This window comes from Drosophila elegans, unplaced genomic scaffold (assembly GCF_018152505.1).
Source record: "Drosophila elegans isolate 14027-0461.03 unplaced genomic scaffold, ASM1815250v1 contig_149, whole genome shotgun sequence".
In the NCBI taxonomy this organism is placed as follows: Eukaryota; Metazoa; Arthropoda; class Insecta; order Diptera; family Drosophilidae; genus Drosophila; species Drosophila elegans.
The window spans coordinates 20,676,795-20,695,587 of NW_024545513.1; the positions used below are offsets into that span (position 1 = coordinate 20,676,795).

Below are 18,793 nucleotides of genomic sequence, written 5' to 3' on the forward strand. Positions count from 1 at the left end.
GTTAAGGCCGAGATGAATGGGTTTTTGTTTCTGGGAGTTAAATGAAGAGAGATACTTCTCAATGGCTTAAATACTAACCATGATGTAGCGTTTATGGGAAATCCCCACAAGCACACACACACACACACACACACATTACTACACAATATAATTGCCAGTTCCTGCCTGTCGAACACAAAACAAAAATCATAGCATACTTCTCTGCGTTGGCCGGAAAACAACAAAGCAAAATCCCTTGAAAACAAATACAGTAGCGGGTAAAGTTATAGAACATCTACCATATTTCAGGAAACTACGTTTTTTCAAAAAAAAATCTGTTTACGATTTTAAGAAGGTGGAGATTTTTAGTCATGGGTATTTTATATCACAAACGAAATTTAACGATTGTTTTTACAAGCGAATTTTAACGATTGTTAAGGCACAGATGTGGATAAACATTCTTTTGAAAGGCCATTTTTAACGCTATTATTTTGTACGCATCTGTATATTTGCTATATGTGCACACATATGTATATGTGCACATACAGACGCAGGCATTTGGAAGGGAGGGTAGGTAGCTATGTGCTTGGTAAAAACAAACAATAGTAAAACTGATTAAGTCGGGAAAAACCACATCAAGCTAAACGATGATGAAGAAAAGACCAAAAGATTACGAACGTTGAACGTTGAACGCCGAGCACAAAAGGGAGAGACAAATGGTTGAAAATAAGAAGGCCGGTGGAAAAGGAGGTGACGGGGACGGGAACGGGGACGAAGGACATGTGGGGAAAGTTAACTTGATGCGGGCCAAGGATACACAAACACACATGGTCACTGAAGATGAAAACGAGGTACAAAGAATAAAAGAGTAGAACAAGAAAATTCTACCACACATACTTGTAAAGGTCCGAACATATCGAATAATTGAAAAGATATAGCCATATAGATGTATATATATATATATATATATATATATATATATATATATATATATATATATATATATATATTTAGATAGAGATATAGAGATATATATACAAGAGAGGGGGTCTGCTGCGACAATTTGTAAGATATGATAGTCATACTCTACAGCTTTTCCTTCTCTCTCTCTTCCTTTTTTCCTTTTTTCCCTTTTTTTCCTGTTTTCATTTTTTCCCCAACAATGACAGCAAAATTAGTCATTGTCCTCGGCTTCAGCTCCTGTCATTTGCATATATGTGAGAGAGGCTGTGTGACTGTGTATGTGTGTTTTGCTAGTCCTGACAATTATGTACAATTTACTTTGCATAACACTCGAAAGCAGAGGTTTAAAAGTCGGGCCAGGAATGACGAGGCTGGGACAGAGACCTGGCCAAAGCCAACTAGTTAGCATATTTGTTGTTCAGTCCCCCAAGTGGCTTTAGACCTAAGGAATTCTCACAGGAACAAAAAACAAAAACAAAGCAAAAAAGTTAAGGGGAAGCATGGAATACCAGAATGAAAAAAAATCAGTAACTAGAATAAAAGCAGGGTATCAAAAAAAAGTTAACCCAACAATCTAAACAAAAGTAAAAAGTTACCAGAGTACCGACCACATGGAAGGCAAAATTTAAAACTGTGTCCCGAACAAAACGCATAAATCTGAACACAAAAAAAAAAAAAAAAAAGAAAAATAATTCCACATCCTTTGCTCAAAATAAAATATGCAAGAATCTGTATGTTTTGGTAGTTTAAAATGTAACCTTACTAGTACTCTTCGGACACCACACGTGTGCGATTGTGTTGAGTGGTTTCGCTGCTGCAAAAAGTTGGGAATTATTAGAGCCGGGTTTAACAATGTATAGAGAGAGAGTGAAAAAACATTGGGTAGAGAGCAGGTGACAAATTGGTGGCTAATGTGTGAGAGAGATAAAGAGAGAGAGAGACAAAGAGAGAGAGTTTGGATTGGTGGGTGGAATGTGGTGCACTATGAAAAAAAGATTTGGGGTGATTTACGTATAAAAGGTGAACGGGATTGGTGCAACTTCTTGTCTTGTCCAGTGAGTAAAAAAAAAATGCACTCTTGTAAAAAAAATAAGTGCAGAAATGTGACAATTATATATGGTGATTTTTTCTTTGAAAAATATCGTATCTTTGGTTAAGTAGGGTGAAATACATAACCGTTTTGATCGTGATATTTGCTTAACATTTTTTCAGGTTACTCAAGGTGAAAAGTATAACCTTTCTGTGGTGAGCTATGGTGAGCTATGGCGGGCTAAGTGCAAGCTGGAGAACCAAACTAATCCAATGTGAACCTGAAGTGAAAACTGTGGGGAATAATACCGGTGAACAGTGAAACAGGCAGGTGAGAAAACAAAAGCAGGAAATGTAATCATGTTCGAAATGCTGTGCAAATTCTTTTTTGGGCAATGTTGTATATTCGAAAAATTCTCATTGATTTTTTTGTGTCGGTTTTTGCTTCTTGGTTTTAGGTTCCATTTCTCATTGTTTTCCTTTTTTTTTTTTTTTTTTTGTTCAGTTTGTTGACTTATGGATTTTTACTTTTTTGTTGTGGTACTTTTGACTTTTTGCTAACCTTGTGTGGGGTGTTTCGCTTTGGACAATTTTGTGATTTTGGTTGCATTTGGTTCGATTGTTGGTGAGCTGAATTTGAAAACTGATTTTGTTTGTTTTTTTTTTCTTTTCTTTTCTTTTTTGTTTCGATTTGATTGACTTTGTTTTTGATTGGTGACTTTTTTGATTTGGCGATTTTCGATTTTGATTCGTTTTTATATTTGCTTTCGATAATATTTCGATTGAAGTGCAAGATGGTGAGGACTGTACAGGTATGAGAACTGAAATATCGAATTGAGATTGAGTGGTGGTGGTTGTCTGATCTGAATTAGAACTTCTCCGATATGCTATAGATGCGCTTAACGCTAACGCACTTGCGTCGCAGTCGCTCGCACTCGATTTCCCTGAAATCGGCGTGAGAATTGGCGCCCAACGTGTGGCCCGAAACGGAAAGAAGATCCTGTCCGGTGGCAATGTCGTCGATGGCGATGTGATGAATCCTGGGTAGCTGCTGTTGTCGTGTGGCGGCACAAATGTCCGGTTCACTGGTGGCTCCTCCCACGTACGAATGCTGTTCCTCTCGATCCTCGTCGTCGTCGTTGTCGTCCTCGTTGTCCTCCTCCTCGCCTGGCGAATACTCCTGCTCTTCGGACTCAACAAGATCGTCTAGATTCTCGGCCAGATATTGTATTTCTTCCTCTTCACACTGTGGACACTGTGGTTCTTCGGGTGATTCCAGTTGTTGTTGATGCTGTATCCTCGTCTGACACTGGCCTTGACTGATAATGGCCCTTTTTAGCTCTACGAAAAGGGGCGACGAGGGTTTCAATTGCAGCGGGGTCACTACTGCAGGCTGTCCGGGCTGATCGAAAAGACTGGATGGTATCTCACCGGCCGGCAGAGGTTGACTGGTAATAACAGCCGCTGCGCCCAGAACACTATGTCCTGAAACGGCACCTGCCTCGGGATGAATACGATTATCCGAGTTTGTCGACGAGAACTTTGAAAGCAGTGACCTTGAACTGGCTTTATTCTTTAGCTGCTGCTGCTGCAGATAGTAGTAGTCCCGCGGCAGGGAATTAGTGGCATGCAGTGGATCCTCTGGATCGTAGTAGCCCAAGGCGGCTGGTCGAAACAGACCAGGAGTGCTCAACGAATGCAATTGCTGTTGATTTTGAGATTGCGATTGAGACTGCGATTGCGATTGCGACTGAGATTGCGATTCCTGATCGTACGAATCACTAATCACACTGGCCGTTGAGGCGGTGGGCGTGGTCGTGCTGCCCAACGTCGACTGCGAACCGGCGGCAGCGGCGGCCGCGGCGGCGGCAGCGGCAAACTGAGCGCCCAGCAATGGCGTCAATCCCGCCAGGAATTGTTCCTGCTGCTGCTGCTGTCGCTGTTCGTCGAGTTCGCGGCGATAGGCTTCGATTTGGTCACTGGGCGATGGGGTATTACTGTGGATGCAGCCCTGAAAGAAATCCAATGCCTCGTACAGGATGAAACACAGGCCCAGGACGAGGAATGTCTCCATCATAAGCAGCTGGTAGCCATTTAAATGTTTGCCGAGCGAAACGGAAACGGAAACGGCGGCGGGATTCAATCGAAACGAGACGAAACGAAACGGAACGAAACGAAACGGAAGTTAGCTTGCGCGTTTACCGAAAACTGAACGAAAAAACCTTTTTCTCTTTTACTCGATTTCAATTTCGTCTCTTGGCTGCTTTCGCTTTATTTTCAACACTTTGGCACTTCATTTTCCCTCATTTGGCTTCTCGTTTGTATCAGTTTTTACTCCTTCTGTGCTTTTTGTTATTTTTTTTGTTTGTTTTTGTTTCGTCTAGGGGTTGAGTTTTATCCTTGGCTGGAATTGAAATTGAAACTGAAGCGTTTCCTTTGTTATTCAATGCAAATTAATTTTGAATTTGTTTCTCGTTTGTTTTGTTGCCTTTCTTTTGGCCTCTGCGCACTTTTCATTTGCATAAATTAAATACGTAATTTATTTATATATATTAATATACTTTTTTTAAGATTTTTTCGTGTGCTTTTGTTGTAGTTGTTGGTGGCAACGGAAACGGTTAAGGAACAGGCAGGCAAACGCACATACATTGACACATACACATACCAGTACATTTACGATATATATTTATATATACAAGAATTATATAGAGCATATACTATAAATAATTATTTACAGCAGATCTGGCCAGCAGCAAAGCAGATAGTGGACCAAAGTTCTAGCTTTGTTTTTATGTTTATTGTGCTGATTGCGTGTGTGTGTGTGAAAAGTTTGCAATGGCTTTTGGCATCGGTGTGAGTGTGCAAAAATTTCGAATTCATAAAAGAGACATAAAACTGGAGACACCAGGGAGTGGCGAATCCATAGAACAGCTCGTAAACCCACCCGAAATAGCTAGCAACTTTCTATACAATTGATTAGGGACGACACAAAATGTCTGAGATCCTCGAAGGAACGAATAGTTACATTTAAAAATTTAAATAACATTTTTGAAGGTTGTCAAAATACATTGCTTTAAAGCCTTGTCCTATTGATAAAATAAATGAGAACTGAAAATACCCTAAAAACTAAAAATCATAGAGATTGTTGAACAATTACTTATCTAGAACGAAAAAATACTAATAAAAAACATTCTTGTGCCTAAAAAGTCGGTGAATTATGGAGGAGTACAAACTGTCCGGCAACTGAATGTACACACATGTAAATTATTTCACAGAACATTCAGTGCAAAGCGACTTGAACTCATGCCTTATTCATGGTGAATTTAGAGTTCGGAGTGAGATGAAATATGTTTGTTTATATGTATTGAGCATTTTGCACTATTTGTGCATGAATATTATTCGATTTTGTCCTTTGCTCACTTCCTTTTTCTCTTTCGCTGTGAATCAACTGTTTGCATTTGAGATTTTGTTGCACTTTTTATGGTCAAAACACAAACATTTCTTTTGTTTGCCAATTGCCATTGGTTTTCGGACTCCCTGTTGACATTATAACAATGATTACAGTTTGATTCGTGTGCTGTGCAATTGAAATATTTCGCAATATTTCGCATATTGGAAAAACTAACAGCCATGAAAATTGAATGAACTCAAAACTCCAATGTAAACAACTTCATTGCCCTGTTAATAGTGCCCTTTTTCGATGTTTAAGATTCAATTGAACAGATTCAACATGAGTTCGATGAAAATTTACAATCATTTAACTGACATCATAGTCATAATAATCATAAAAATCAACAAAAAAAAAAAAAACGAATAATAATCATAAAAGCATTTTCGTGTGGCTTTACACAGCTACCCCTTTTTTGAACCCCACAGTGGAGCAATGATGCGGAAAAGGGCAAAACCGGAGTCAGGGTCGAGATCTCCCTTTTTTTTTTGCTTTCTAACCCCCAGTAATATACTGTGGCCAATCCCCAAGCCAAAAGCCCCATGGTTCCCATCAAAATGCACAACGTGTCGTTATTTATGCCCAACCCCTCGCTTAAATCCTCTTTCTAACCACTTCGGCTTAACCCTTAGCATGACAAAGCGGGCCTCGAGTCCTAAAAAGACCCCCAAAGCGGACGACAAAACTCAGGAGAATGCATAAGCCGCGAAACGAATTGAGGCGGCCAAAACAGGATATACGAAAAAAAGTAGTTTATTTAAGGCATTGCACAGAAAGAAAAAATATACTAGAAATGACTGTCTTTTGACGAGTTAAACCACTTTTTTATAGAATTTTGTTAGGACCGAATATCAAATTGTTGTCTAACTAAAAAAAAGTTGTCAAACAACTTTGCTAGCAGTAAATTAAAGCCCCCTAAAGCATAAGTTAACCCAGTTATTTCTCTCAACTTTCCTTCATTTTATTTTACAATGAGTGAAACAAAGTTTTTGTACATTAGTTGTCAATTCAAAGGCTACAAATTTAACAGTAAATCACTGCTGATTAATATCCCCCAATAAATTAAGGATGACAGGCAATGATTATGCAACTCAAACCGAAAGTTTTATTCGGCTCAATTTGCTAAAAAAAAAAAACTTTTTCGCCCGATTTGTTTTGATTTCTGATGTCGAGGCACTCTCTAATTAAATTTTTAATGTATGTTGTGGAAGGATGAGGAGGGTAAAAAAGGAAAAACTTTTCCGGCTGCTGCTGTTGCTGCTTGGAAAACTTCAAACAAATTCCAAGTAATTGCACATTGAAATTGACAGAGACAGGGACAGCAAGATAGAGGGAGTGAGGGAGAGACGGCTGGTAGAGGTGAGGGGAAAAAAGAGAAAACTGCAGTCTATGGGCCAAGTTAAGGGCACATTGTTATGCCCGCGTTCAACTTTACATGGCACATAGTCTGTACATAGTCTGTTTAAAGTTAGTTCAGAACAATAAAAACAACAAGATGCTAACGAGAAACACACATATACATATATATATATATATATATATTTATAAATAAAGAGCGAGAGAGATGGCTACAATGTAGAAGAAAGAGACAGCTAGAGAAGGAGTGCTGCCTGAACGAGTGCAGCTTAAAATTGTTATCAACAATTTAATCATTGAAAACCATTAAAAAGCAAACAACAAGAACTTTCCCTTCTCCTCTTTTTACCCGTGTTTTTTCCAACAGTTTTTCCTCAGTTTTTCCCGCTTTTTTGTTGTTGCTTTAATTGCTTTACACAATGCAGCTGTGATTATGGTCACCAGAAGTACAGAAGCGAGACGGCAAAAGTACACGGAAGTGATAGGGAAAAGTGATGAGGAGATCCGATAATTTCATTGCGCTATGTTTCTTATACCATATTTTTTGCATTTTAAAATGAAATTCCACAGTATTTCCTTTTTTTCACTCCATTTTTTTTTTCTTTTGCATTGCCTTTAATTAGAAACAGAAAGGGAGGCCACTACATCTGCGTCAGTCATTTGTTTTCGTCACACACGAGTTCATGTCATGGTCAACACATGCTAAGACAACAAACAAAATGAAAATGCGGACACAATTTGACAATGTCGCACTGCAAATTCTCTAAAGAAGATTGTAAAATACGCTATGAGTAAAGTTTAATCCAAAATTAAAACTATAATTATTTAATTAATTGGTATAAATTTGTTCACCAGTAGATGAACCAAAGAAATCCACACAAATTCATCAGTGAATTAAGCATTTTATTTTAAGAATAATTTAACCAATTGTTTTACAAACATAAAGCAGCAGAAGATTGTTTAATGATTTAAAGATTATATATTTATAAAAGATAACCAATTAAGTTACTATTAACTTTACCAATTAATTCAGAAACAAGCATATTAACTTACTAAATTTAGTTATTCTCTAACTTTGCATATATTTTTCAAGCTTTTAAGACTTAAGAGCCTGCCTGTGGACTCTCTGCATTGAAGGTAATATCTCAACGGCAACTGACTGTCACACTGTTGGAATTCAGTTGCAGCAGTTTTCTTGGCTGCTCTTGTTTACTGTTCAAGGCACTTCATTGTGTGTGGCCAAAAGGGGGTTTTTGGTAGGAAAATTGTAGGAAATGGTAGGGGTTTGGGGCCGGAAAAGGACTGGTAGCAAAAGTAAACCAACATAAGTGTTGCGTCGTTCGTTTTATTGTTGTGGCAACGGGATGCAGGATATGGACCGAGACTCGGACCTCAGCAGGTCATGTTAACTAACCTCGTTTCTGGAACCCCTGACCCAACCATCAACCCCCATTTGATGCCCTCTCCACTGTGTCCTTGTGCCTGCAGCATAAATTTTTTAAAACGCTTGCCACTGCGGCTTGTCAACTGCAGCAACCTTGCCCTTGTTGGTTGCCACGCCCTCGAAACGCCCTATGCCCCACGCACCCCTCACCATCACAAAAAGAAAAAAAAAAAACAAGAAGAACCAGCAATTGTGACAATTTTAAAACAATTACAACAAACTCATTGAACAGCATAAATTGACCAGGCGCAGAGGGAAAATGAGAAGCAGAGCACTAGGTCCAGTGGCCGAGTTAACAATTTGTGAAATTCCCATTCACGAGCTGACCGCAAAACCAACGGAAACATGAGATCATTATGGACATGCACTCTGCGGCCTACATCATAAATACACATATAGTATTTGTGTATCTCCCATAATTCTGATGAATTGGGGTTTTATTGAGGGATGCGAATGGGTAGCATCAAGTGTCAATTTACTCAATCATGTTAACCAACAAAGCAAGCAGGCCGGCATTAACCGATAAGAGCTATTAACAAGAAAGAAAGCAAACTTCGGCAAGCCGAAGTTCATATACCCTTGCAGCTATTGCATGAATTAAATACTTTTGAAAACATTTAAATTATGATTTACTTGAGTATATACTGAAAAACAGTGAAGCTATGATGATTTGCAGCTCAATTATTAGATAGTTATTTTATATATTTTTATTAGTTCTATGGGAGCTATATGATATAGACGTCCGATTTTGATAAAATTTAAACCATAATTCTGAAATAATTAAACATTGCCATATGTCGAAGAACTAAACAAAAAATTAAAAAACAGAAAAGTTATAATTTTTTTCATTTATTTCTCCGATTGTTCCTATGGGACCTATATGATATAGTCGTCCGACTTTGATGAAATTTAAACCGTAAATCGAAAATATTTAACCATTACTAAATGTCGAAGAACTAAACAAAAAATTAAAAAACAGAAAAGTAATAATTTTTTTTCCTTTATTTTTCCGATTGTTCCTATGGGAGCTATATGCTATAGTCGTCCGATTTTGATGAAATTTAAAACGTAAATCGGAAATATTTAACCATTACTAAATGTCGAAGAACTAAACGAAAAATTAAAAAACAGCAAAGTTATAATTTTTTTTCATTTATTTTTCCGATTGTTCCTATGGGAGCTATATGCTATAGTCGTCCGATCCGGCTCGTTCCGACTTATATACTACCTGCAATAGAAAGACAGCTTTTGGGAAAGTTTCATGCATATAGCTTAAAAACTGAGAGACTAGTTTGCATATAAACGGACGGACAAACGGACAGACGGACATGGCTAGATCGACTCGCCTAGTGATGCTGATCAAGAATATATATACTTTATAGGGTCGGAGATGTCTCCTTCACTGCGTTGCAAACTTCTGACTGAAATTATAATACCCTCTGCAAGGGTATAATAATAATCATATTATGGTTCGATTAAAAATTCTCCAATTTAATAGTGAATGACAAAACCATTACCTAGCATTGGCATTTAAAAAATCATAAGTAGGTAAATTAAATAAAATAATAAATAATAAAATAAAAAAAACTGCGATAAGTGTGACTCTTTTCAATTGGTTTAAACTTTAAAGCTATAATTTAAGTCAAAAAGTTATTTTGAGTGCCCATGGGCGTTTTCTCACTCAGAGAAGAGCATCAACGCCCAACGTTATACTCGTTAATCTTTTAACCAGTCATAATAAAAAAAAAACATTGAAAACCTTTATGATTTATAGAAATCATATGTATCAGCCTTTTGCGGAACTTTAATCATGAGTCACCCCAAAAATCTCCTCCCACGAAAAGTCCACCCAACAGCGCCCAAAACCACTTCCCATCCAGCTCTTCTCGTGCCATCTGCATATCCGTGGTGCAAACTTTTGAAGTTTGTTTTCGTTCAATTTGCTGAGCAAACAACTGAACCATTAAGAACATCTTCAGCTGCAGACGAGCTGAGACGAGTTCATCTGAAAGTGGAAGTAGAAGCCCGCGGCTTTCGAAGATTTGCAGAATGTGGTCGTCGTCGACGTCGTCGTCGTCGTCGTCGTGGCTGGAGTTGCGAAATAATTAACCAAATATTAAAGCTATCACACTGCGAAAGGACGTAAGCTTTAAGTCCTTGACGGTAGAATTTACTTGCATCTAGCATGTTGTTGCATTTTACCAACTCTTTTTTATACCATCATATTATATTCTTTCGCATTCAAATTCCTTTTCATGCTATTTTTAATATGCAAAATATGCATATATGGATTTTATTTTATTTCCCATCGCTTCGGCCATGATGTTTGCTTTCAGTTCAGTTCAGTTCAGTTCAGTTTCGCATCGCATCGAAGAATGCCTTGTGTGCCGGCCTGCCTGTCTGCCCCCTTCTTCCCTTATATTGACTTCCCGGTTTCCTTTTTTTCTTCAGATGGTCATTAAAAATATGAATTTTCATGGGTACACATGCACACAAACTGGGCACACCACTCAATGGAACACTTAAATGAATTACAGTTCTCAGCTTGGTTTTCCATACATTTTTTGTTCATCGAAATCTGTTCGAATTGAATGGCTGGAATGGCTGGAAAAAAAAAGCCGAGTGCACGAAGGACGGAGGAGATCGGAATATGTTTTTCGTCCGATTCACGGGCGGCCATAATCCCGGGGAGAGGCAAACGGGCATTGGACATAGGACCTTGGCACTCCCCGTTTGCATTCTTCTTTCGCAGCCATTTTGTAGGAAATCTGTTCTTTTACTGGTTTCTTAGTGCTTTTTTTACTTTGGTATATTTTCTGTACAATCTGGATGGGGCCAGTTTTGTCTATTACTTATTGATTTTTATAGAAAAACAAGTAGCATGCACTGCTTTTTATTATTCTAAATGATTTTTTTTGAATAAAGAGCGAAATATTTGTATTAAATACATTTGTATTATACATACATTATAATTTGCGTATTCCCGAAACGACTGAATCTCTAAATTGCTGAAAATTCAGCAGAAATAACTGAAATATATTAGCAGCCGCTGGGTTGCTGAACTGCTAAAATTTCAGCTGATATTGTATTGTTGGTTTCTTAGTATGCTTTTTGAATACCAAGTAATCTATTTGCTAAAATGATCATTTCTAATCTTGCGAAAATATCACCTAAATCGATAATAATAAAACCAATTTATCGATTACTTTTTATCGAAGCAATCCAATTACCAATTTCCCATTCCAATTGTCAGCACACAAACCTATCGATGATAAGCACCAGGAAATCCCATTGGGGATCTGACACAAAACAACAATAATGGAATGAATTTGAACTCCCCCATGGCCAAGCCCCCTCCGCACACACACACACACACACACACAAAAAAACTCTCACACGCACACAAACACCTTTCATTGTCAGATGGCTGGGATGTTGGCTGCATTATTTGACGGCCATTGAAAAAGTTTGCCACAAATGAAATGGCCCAAAGGAGCTGTCAAATCTGCTGCGTTATAACATTTACTATGAGTCTGCAGGGGCGTAAAGGGGGATCGTAAGGGAGGGGGTCACAAGGGTTAATGGTAAGAGGCAGCAACACAAAGCGACGAGCAAAAGTTGCACAAAAATTGACAAAACATAAATAAAATATGGCGCAAACAATAAGGAAGATTTTTGGGAAGAGGAAAAGACATGTGACACAACCAGATGTCAGGTGAATTTTTTTTTCTGGACAGGGGATGGGAATTATTTGGGGTGGACCCTGTCACAGTGACGTTAATATTACCCGATAAGTATTGACATAAGTGGTGGAGTGGAAGAGTGGCGACAAACAAACACACAAACAAACAAAATGATGAAAGAGCCCGACTGGTGGCGGCAGGGTTGCCATCGTTATATAAGAGCACACCAACTGCCAGAGTTGCTATCGTTATATATATCCAATTGCCATTTTACAATGATGACGTAATTGATTTTTAAGCAAATACAAATACACTTTGTCAGTGAAAAGAGAAAAGGACAGACAGAACGAGGGAATAAGAAAAGATTTCCAAATAAATAAAGCGAAACGTGCAAACATCGATGACGACGAGCGCTTGTTGAAAACCTTAGGCTAGAACCCTTCAAAAAAAAAAAAAATAAATAAATAAAAAAGAAAACCCCGAGTATATCAAGTAAAAGGCAAAGAAAGAAAACGAAGCTGAGGGCTGGGTGGGCTGAAGGAGCTACAAGCTCGAAGAAACGTGCCACGACTGCAGGTGGAACTCAGGTGTGCGTGTGTGTGCAGCCACTTTTGAGTGCTTGCACAACGGGCACGACTTTTCTTTATTTACACTTGCTCCTTTTACATCAACACACACACTAACTCGCCGAAAAGAAACCGAAAAAGGGAAAAATCATCACTTGAAGAAATTATCGTTAGAAATTAAGACATTAGAAATATGCATTCTAGTTGATGGTTGTCCAACAATAAAGTTACGAAACTGCGAAAGTCCTTTCATTAAATTTATAGCAACAAATTCCTCACTTATATTTTTTCCCATACAATAAAAAAGCCATATATTTTATTTGTCGCAGTGCTCTAAACGAAGAACCCTGTTAAAATCCTGGAACGAGAAATGGAGAGAGTGGGTCTTAAACCGTGATTGCAGCTCTTTATAAAGTGCTTTCCCCCAACCATAATTCAAACACTTTTCCCCACGAACAGAAAGAAAATATCTGGAACGGTTCAAGGGACAATCCAGGGCCAAAAACAAAACGTTGATCTTAAGTTGGGACAGTTAGAGCTAATTTGAGCTTGAGTTCTGGAATCAAGGAGTAAACTGTTAAGGCTTACTAAAATATTTGAAGACTGAATAATGTATCCTCAACTTTTTTAAATTTTAGTTCAATTTACGGAAAATATCTGAAAAAAAAAATTATTTATTTTTTCAATATATATTTATTTAAAAGCACTGACTTTTCACACATAACATGAATACTAACAAAAGCTAATTTATAAGACGATTGAAAAACAAAAATGTACAAAACAAAAATACAACACCTCATTCAGTAATCGTCTTTATTTTTTAAGGGGTTTTACTGTGAGTTGTATTTTTGAACCATAAATAAATGTTCGCATTTTAGGGGTCTAATCGTATAATTATAAGTTAATTGAATGCATTATCTATCTTTGCCACGCCATTGCCAAACATGTGTGTAATTGAATATTGAACAATTTAAGCCAAAAAGCTTAAGCCAACAACTTCTGCCTCGAAGCTGTGCTCGTGCATTGCATGCTCTACATATATATATTTAGATATATATTTAGATATATGTTTAGATATATATTTAGATATATATTTAGATACATATTTATATATATATTTAGATATATATTTAGATTAATATACGTGGGTGTTTTGTGTACGTGTATGTGCGAGTGCAAAAGCTTAGATTAGACATTTGCATCTGCATTCACAACTATATCGCCCCGCAAGTCCATTGCCCCGCATTAAACGCCATAAATCCTCTTTCAAAATGTACTCCATTGATTAGAGCAGCAGGAGCAACAACAACTGCTGCATCCACAACAGCAATAACCCCACAGCAACAACAACCATTAATAAACAATTAGTCGAACAAAAGGTTTAGCAGTCTTGAGCATATTGAATGAGATGAATTCGCTTGGGTGCTCAGAGGCTTGAAGCCAAATCAAAATTGTTGCAACTCTTAATGTTGTTGGATATTGTGATGATTTCGGGCTTAAAGTTCAAAAGCCTCCAACAGATGGACAATCCTGATTTAATTAAGTCTCCATTTTGGGCTCAATTCATCGATGAGCCGTTTATGTTCTCTTAGTTAAATTATAATCAAGACAGAGACCCACAAATGCATTTTGATTGATATTCGTTTTGGGAGCTTAGATTAATCAATGGGATATTAACAAAACCAATGTTTACGTGCTATGAACTCCTGTTTAGGGTTCTTAATTTATTGAAAAGCAAAATTTATATAAAGTAATAGTAAAAAAGTAATAGATAAAACAAAGTTTTAAATATTATGTAAAGACGCGAAAATATTTAAATTTATACAATTATTTATGGTTTCCATTGAAATGGAATATAAAATAACTAATCTTAAGTTTTTTTTTTTTTGTTTTTAATTAATTAACCAAACTTGTACTAGAATATGTAGTCTTTTATTTTTCTGACAACATAAACAAAATAAAATAATTACAGAAAGAAAATAAAACCGCAAGCAAAAAAGCCTATATAATAAGCTGGCTCATCGATAACGAAACTGAACATGAAGATAATGATTTTGATGATGATTTCGTTGACACACACACACTCACATAAAAATCCCTACACACACGCATTGGTTGCTGTTGCTATTGCTGTTTATGTGCTCGTTTTTATTGCAATTGTTATCGCTCTGCTTCTTGTTCATATTCCCCAATCCCATTTTTTGGACTTTTCTTTGGCTTATTTCGACCGTCTTCTTTTTTTGTGTAATATATTTTATTGTTGTTTTTATGCTTCAACAAACACACAAACACACACGCAAGCAAGGAAACAAACAAACAAATAAATGCACGCACACACGCATACAATTTCTTTTATTAGCATTTGTTTACATTTTTCTGTAACATGTACATATATTTTGTTTTATCTTGACTTTTCACTTGGCACACAGCAAAGAACAATAAAAAAAATATTTTTTAAAAAAATTTGAGGCAAGACGAATAAAAAATATTCGAAATTTTTGGTTAAGAATTATTTGGTTGAATTTGGGCGCGCGTCAACGAAGTCGTCGGCGTTTTGATCAGTTTTGTGTTTGGGCTAATTTCTATTGAAGGTGTTTTCATAATTTATTTATTATTTAATGTATATTTTGAATTTCTATAATTTATACATTATTAAAAGGTAGTTCTGTGACTGACTACCTCTATTTGCTTATATCCTTCCGAAACTTGTTTGCATTTGCCGCTTGTTTTTATTTTCTTTATTTTTAGGTATTATGTTTTTTTTTTTTTTTTTGCTACTGTTTTTGTAGAATTTTGTTGTTATTTTAATCGAAAATATTTGTTGTTATTTTGTTTATTGTATGGTATATTTTATTATTTATTTTAACCGTGCTCGACGACCGCTTAACGCCCGTATAGAAAACAGACTGCGGCGACCAGCAGTGAGATTTATCCCATGAAGATAAGTGCTGCAGACGAGCGTTCGTTTTCCCCGAGCTGAAACGAATACGCACACACACGCACAAATAGCACACACAAACACACACACACGTACACACAGGAATAACACTCACGCACACATAGAAAAACGGAGAGATGGCGGGCAACTTTGTGTTGATGTGCTTTCTGTTCCATTTTCTTTTTGCAAACAGTCAGCATCCGCTGTGTGGCTGTGTGTGATTGTGTGTGTGTGTGTATGTGCTGTAATACCAAAGCCGAAAGCAAACCCGAATGGCATTTTCATCTGAAAATCTCTTCTTCGGTTTTTCTTCTCTTTTGCACTCTGTACCTCTCTTTTTTTCGTCCCGGTCTCTTTCACTGTGGTGAAAAAGGAAAAGCTCTGGTAGCTCTTCGAAGAAAAATTGCGAAAGTAGGCAATGCGATCTTGTTATTGCCGGCTTAAAGGCATTCTTTTGAATTTCTTTAATAACATAAAATTCGGTGTAAGCAACAGAAACTCTTACTCAATTCCTTAAAAAATTAAGAATTTGTTAAATATTGTAAAATATATATGTACACTAGGGTTTAAAAAAAAATACAGTGTCTCTCTTCGTTTTATATTATAACCTTATTTGGAAACCAAAAAGTTGAATTTTAAGATGATCTGCAAGTTATATAAAAATTACTCATACGACACGTTGTGTCACTTAGAATTAATTATTTGATCAAAGGCAACAGTACGTATGAGTGAATTATGATAAGTACACCTTCAAATACATTTTTTGCATGAAATTTGTTTTGGCAAATATGAAATGCACCAAAACGCGTAATAAGTAAAAGCGGGTTAGAATAGGACCTACCATTCGTATAAAAACACGAATTGGGACCAACTTTTTACATGTACATATAAAAAATAAAACAAAATATAATGTGTTAGTCAATGACTTTTTAAATCCCATTTTTTTTTATTCCCTTGCTGACACTTTAGAAACATTTTAAGCAATCAAATATACCGAAAGCAAAACAAACCCCTCACCCTGCCTTTTTCGCTCTCTTTACTCACTCTTACTAACTATGGTGGGTTCAAGTTTACGTTGAAGAGATTAAAAAGCTCGCAGAAAAGCTACGCTTTTCCTACATTTTCCTTACAATTTTAAGGAGATGGCCTGCAACAGTTACAACAGTTGAACGCAAATCAAGAAAGGGAGATTTACTTAATGATGGCAGAAAACAGAATCATGGGTGGCTGGGTGGTTTAATGGGTATTTCGAGTGGCTGTCATTAAGCACAAATAAAATGCTGTGGGTGTATGTGTGTGTGTGTGTCCGTAAAACACAAAGGGACACATAGCTAATTCGAACGAAATTAGGCAAACATTTAATGAAGCAATTAGCAAATTTTTGGTTAGATGCCCTTTTCCTTAGTTTTCTCACGAAAATAAACTTTGATTTGTCATTGATATTCCGCAAATTTGTGGGACTTCCGGTGCACGAACTTACCTCAGTTTGAAAAGAAAACGATGATACATTTCCCGAAAAAAATAGACCCAAGACCCCTTACAAATTCAATGATTTCCCCGGGTGAAGAAACCGCATGGAACATCAAAGGGGATTTCACTTTAACTCATCAATGTGTTCTTTTTCTGGCCAAGGAAATTGCGTTTACTCACCTGAAAATAAAATAAAAGAGAGGGAAAGCACGTTAGATGGATGGCAAAAAGTTTTCTTATTTTACACATATATATACTAATATTTAAATATATTTAAAACGTTTTCATGTAATTTATTTTCTTTCGGCAGTCAAGACCCTTGCCCACTTACAATTGTAAAGGTGAAAAAGGCAGGGGAAAAGTGTAGGCAACTTAGACATGAGTAAAGTGCAGAATTCTGTTGCATACTTTTTCGGGCCTCGAGTGTTGGGAGTATGCTGCAAATTGTTTTGTACCAAATGTAAGTGAATTTCACTGGTGAAACACAATCCTTGTGGTTAAGCAGTGTGTGTATTTTAAATGAACAGATTTATTTGGAAAGTAAAGTATAAATACTTTACTATTATGATTTGAGAACACTCAAAAAGCATTGCCAAGAACATTTAGCAACACAAGCATATAAGCAAAAGCCGCTCTTCGAATCATTAAACCCTAAAAAAAATAAGCCCCGAACAAAAGAAAACTATGGGAGGCAACGTAAATTGAAGCAAAATCAAAACCGATTCTGTTTTTCTTGGCATTTGCCATTGTGTTTGGCAATTGTGTTGCCTGGAATTTGCCATTTTAGTGGAACTTTTGTTGGCCGCATGCACACGGCACAAACTACCTACTACCTGGGCAATTGTACGGGGAGGAAATCGCTACGGAAGTGGACTAAAGTTAGATTGATGATGTCTCAATAAACCCCATTAGAGGATTGCCATCGAGACCGCCGACGACGACGACTGCAATATAATATCGCAAATGAATTGCCCGCCCTTCTAGGTGGACTCGATTGGACTGGGTGATGGTTTATGGGTGGTATTTTGATGATTGTGCACCTGCTGCTGGCACAATTCAATGCTCTAATTGGTAGCAAAGTGGAATAAACTATTGCCCAGGCGAAACTTTTCCCGTTGCTCTCGGCTCCTTTTGATGTGTTCGGATTGCTAGGATGCTCGGATTCTCGGATTCTCGCAGGACACGATGGCCTCTAAGAAAAATGAATCACGAGCCAACTTACTGTAAAAATTCATTATGTTCTTGAGCAGCACAAGCTCAAAAAAAAAAAAAAAAAAAAAAAACAGCAAGAAGAAGAGGAAAAAATCAAAAAGGCAGAAAAAAATTCTTGGCGACAAAATACTTGTGTGACTGAAATTGAAATTCCTCTTTTCTGGCCAAAAGACAAAATGGTTGGAAACTCCAGATATAGAGATAAAGATAAAGGTACATAGAAGTATTTTCATCATCATCATTGTCTACGTTCTCAGTCAAGTGTGAAAATCGATTAAATAAAAGTTTATTGGTAAATTTTCCTAATTGGCTTAGCTCAAACTTTGTTGTTGGCTATTTTCAGGTTAGTTGCATATTTCAATGGCTTAATTTGCTCGCCCGCAGCAGCAAACTTAACGGTTCGGCGCAAAAACTTAAAAAAACAATTAGAAACTTTTCCCTCTTGGGCCGCAATACCTAATACTAGATATACTCTCTCTATATATTGTATATATATATATTTATATATATGTTGATTTCCCAACTATCTTAGCTGGGGTATCAATCCACTGTCTCATAATTCCCATATTTACCCCTCCTCTTATCGCCATATAATTGGCCCTGTAATGACTTCAAAGTTGAAAACAAATTAAAATGATTAAAGTTTCAGTCACGATTTTGGACTTAATTTGAATGACCTTCTAAAATTAAAAACATTTTTTTTTT

At 36.9% G+C, this 18,793-nt stretch overlaps 2 protein-coding genes across 8 annotated transcripts in view; both read right to left on the reverse strand.

Moving 5' to 3' along the window:
* The window catches only part of LOC108147618 (neurobeachin), a 186,064-nt gene that overhangs the window by 86,664 nt on the left and 80,607 nt on the right, over positions 1-18,793 (reverse strand). The window contains exon 1 of one of the 7 annotated variants that reach the window (XM_041710238.1): positions 2,534-2,613. The exons of the other annotated variants lie outside the window; for them this stretch is intronic. Coding sequence (XP_041566172.1) covers positions 2,534-2,581 — 48 coding nt within the window. The 5' untranslated portion in view covers positions 2,582-2,613. Of the gene's footprint in view, positions 1-2,533; positions 2,614-18,793 lie in introns of those variants that run through there. 7 annotated transcript variants of the gene reach the window in all.
* Positions 2,836-16,362, reverse strand: LOC108147621 (probable serine/threonine-protein kinase fhkB). Its single transcript, XM_017274277.2, has 2 exons — positions 15,148-16,362; positions 2,836-4,393 (listed from the first exon to the last, which is right to left on the reverse strand). The coding sequence occupies exon 2, from the start codon at positions 4,046-4,048 to the stop codon at positions 2,840-2,842; it is 1,209 nt and encodes a 402-aa protein (XP_017129766.1). The 5' UTR covers positions 4,049-4,393; positions 15,148-16,362; the 3' UTR covers positions 2,836-2,839.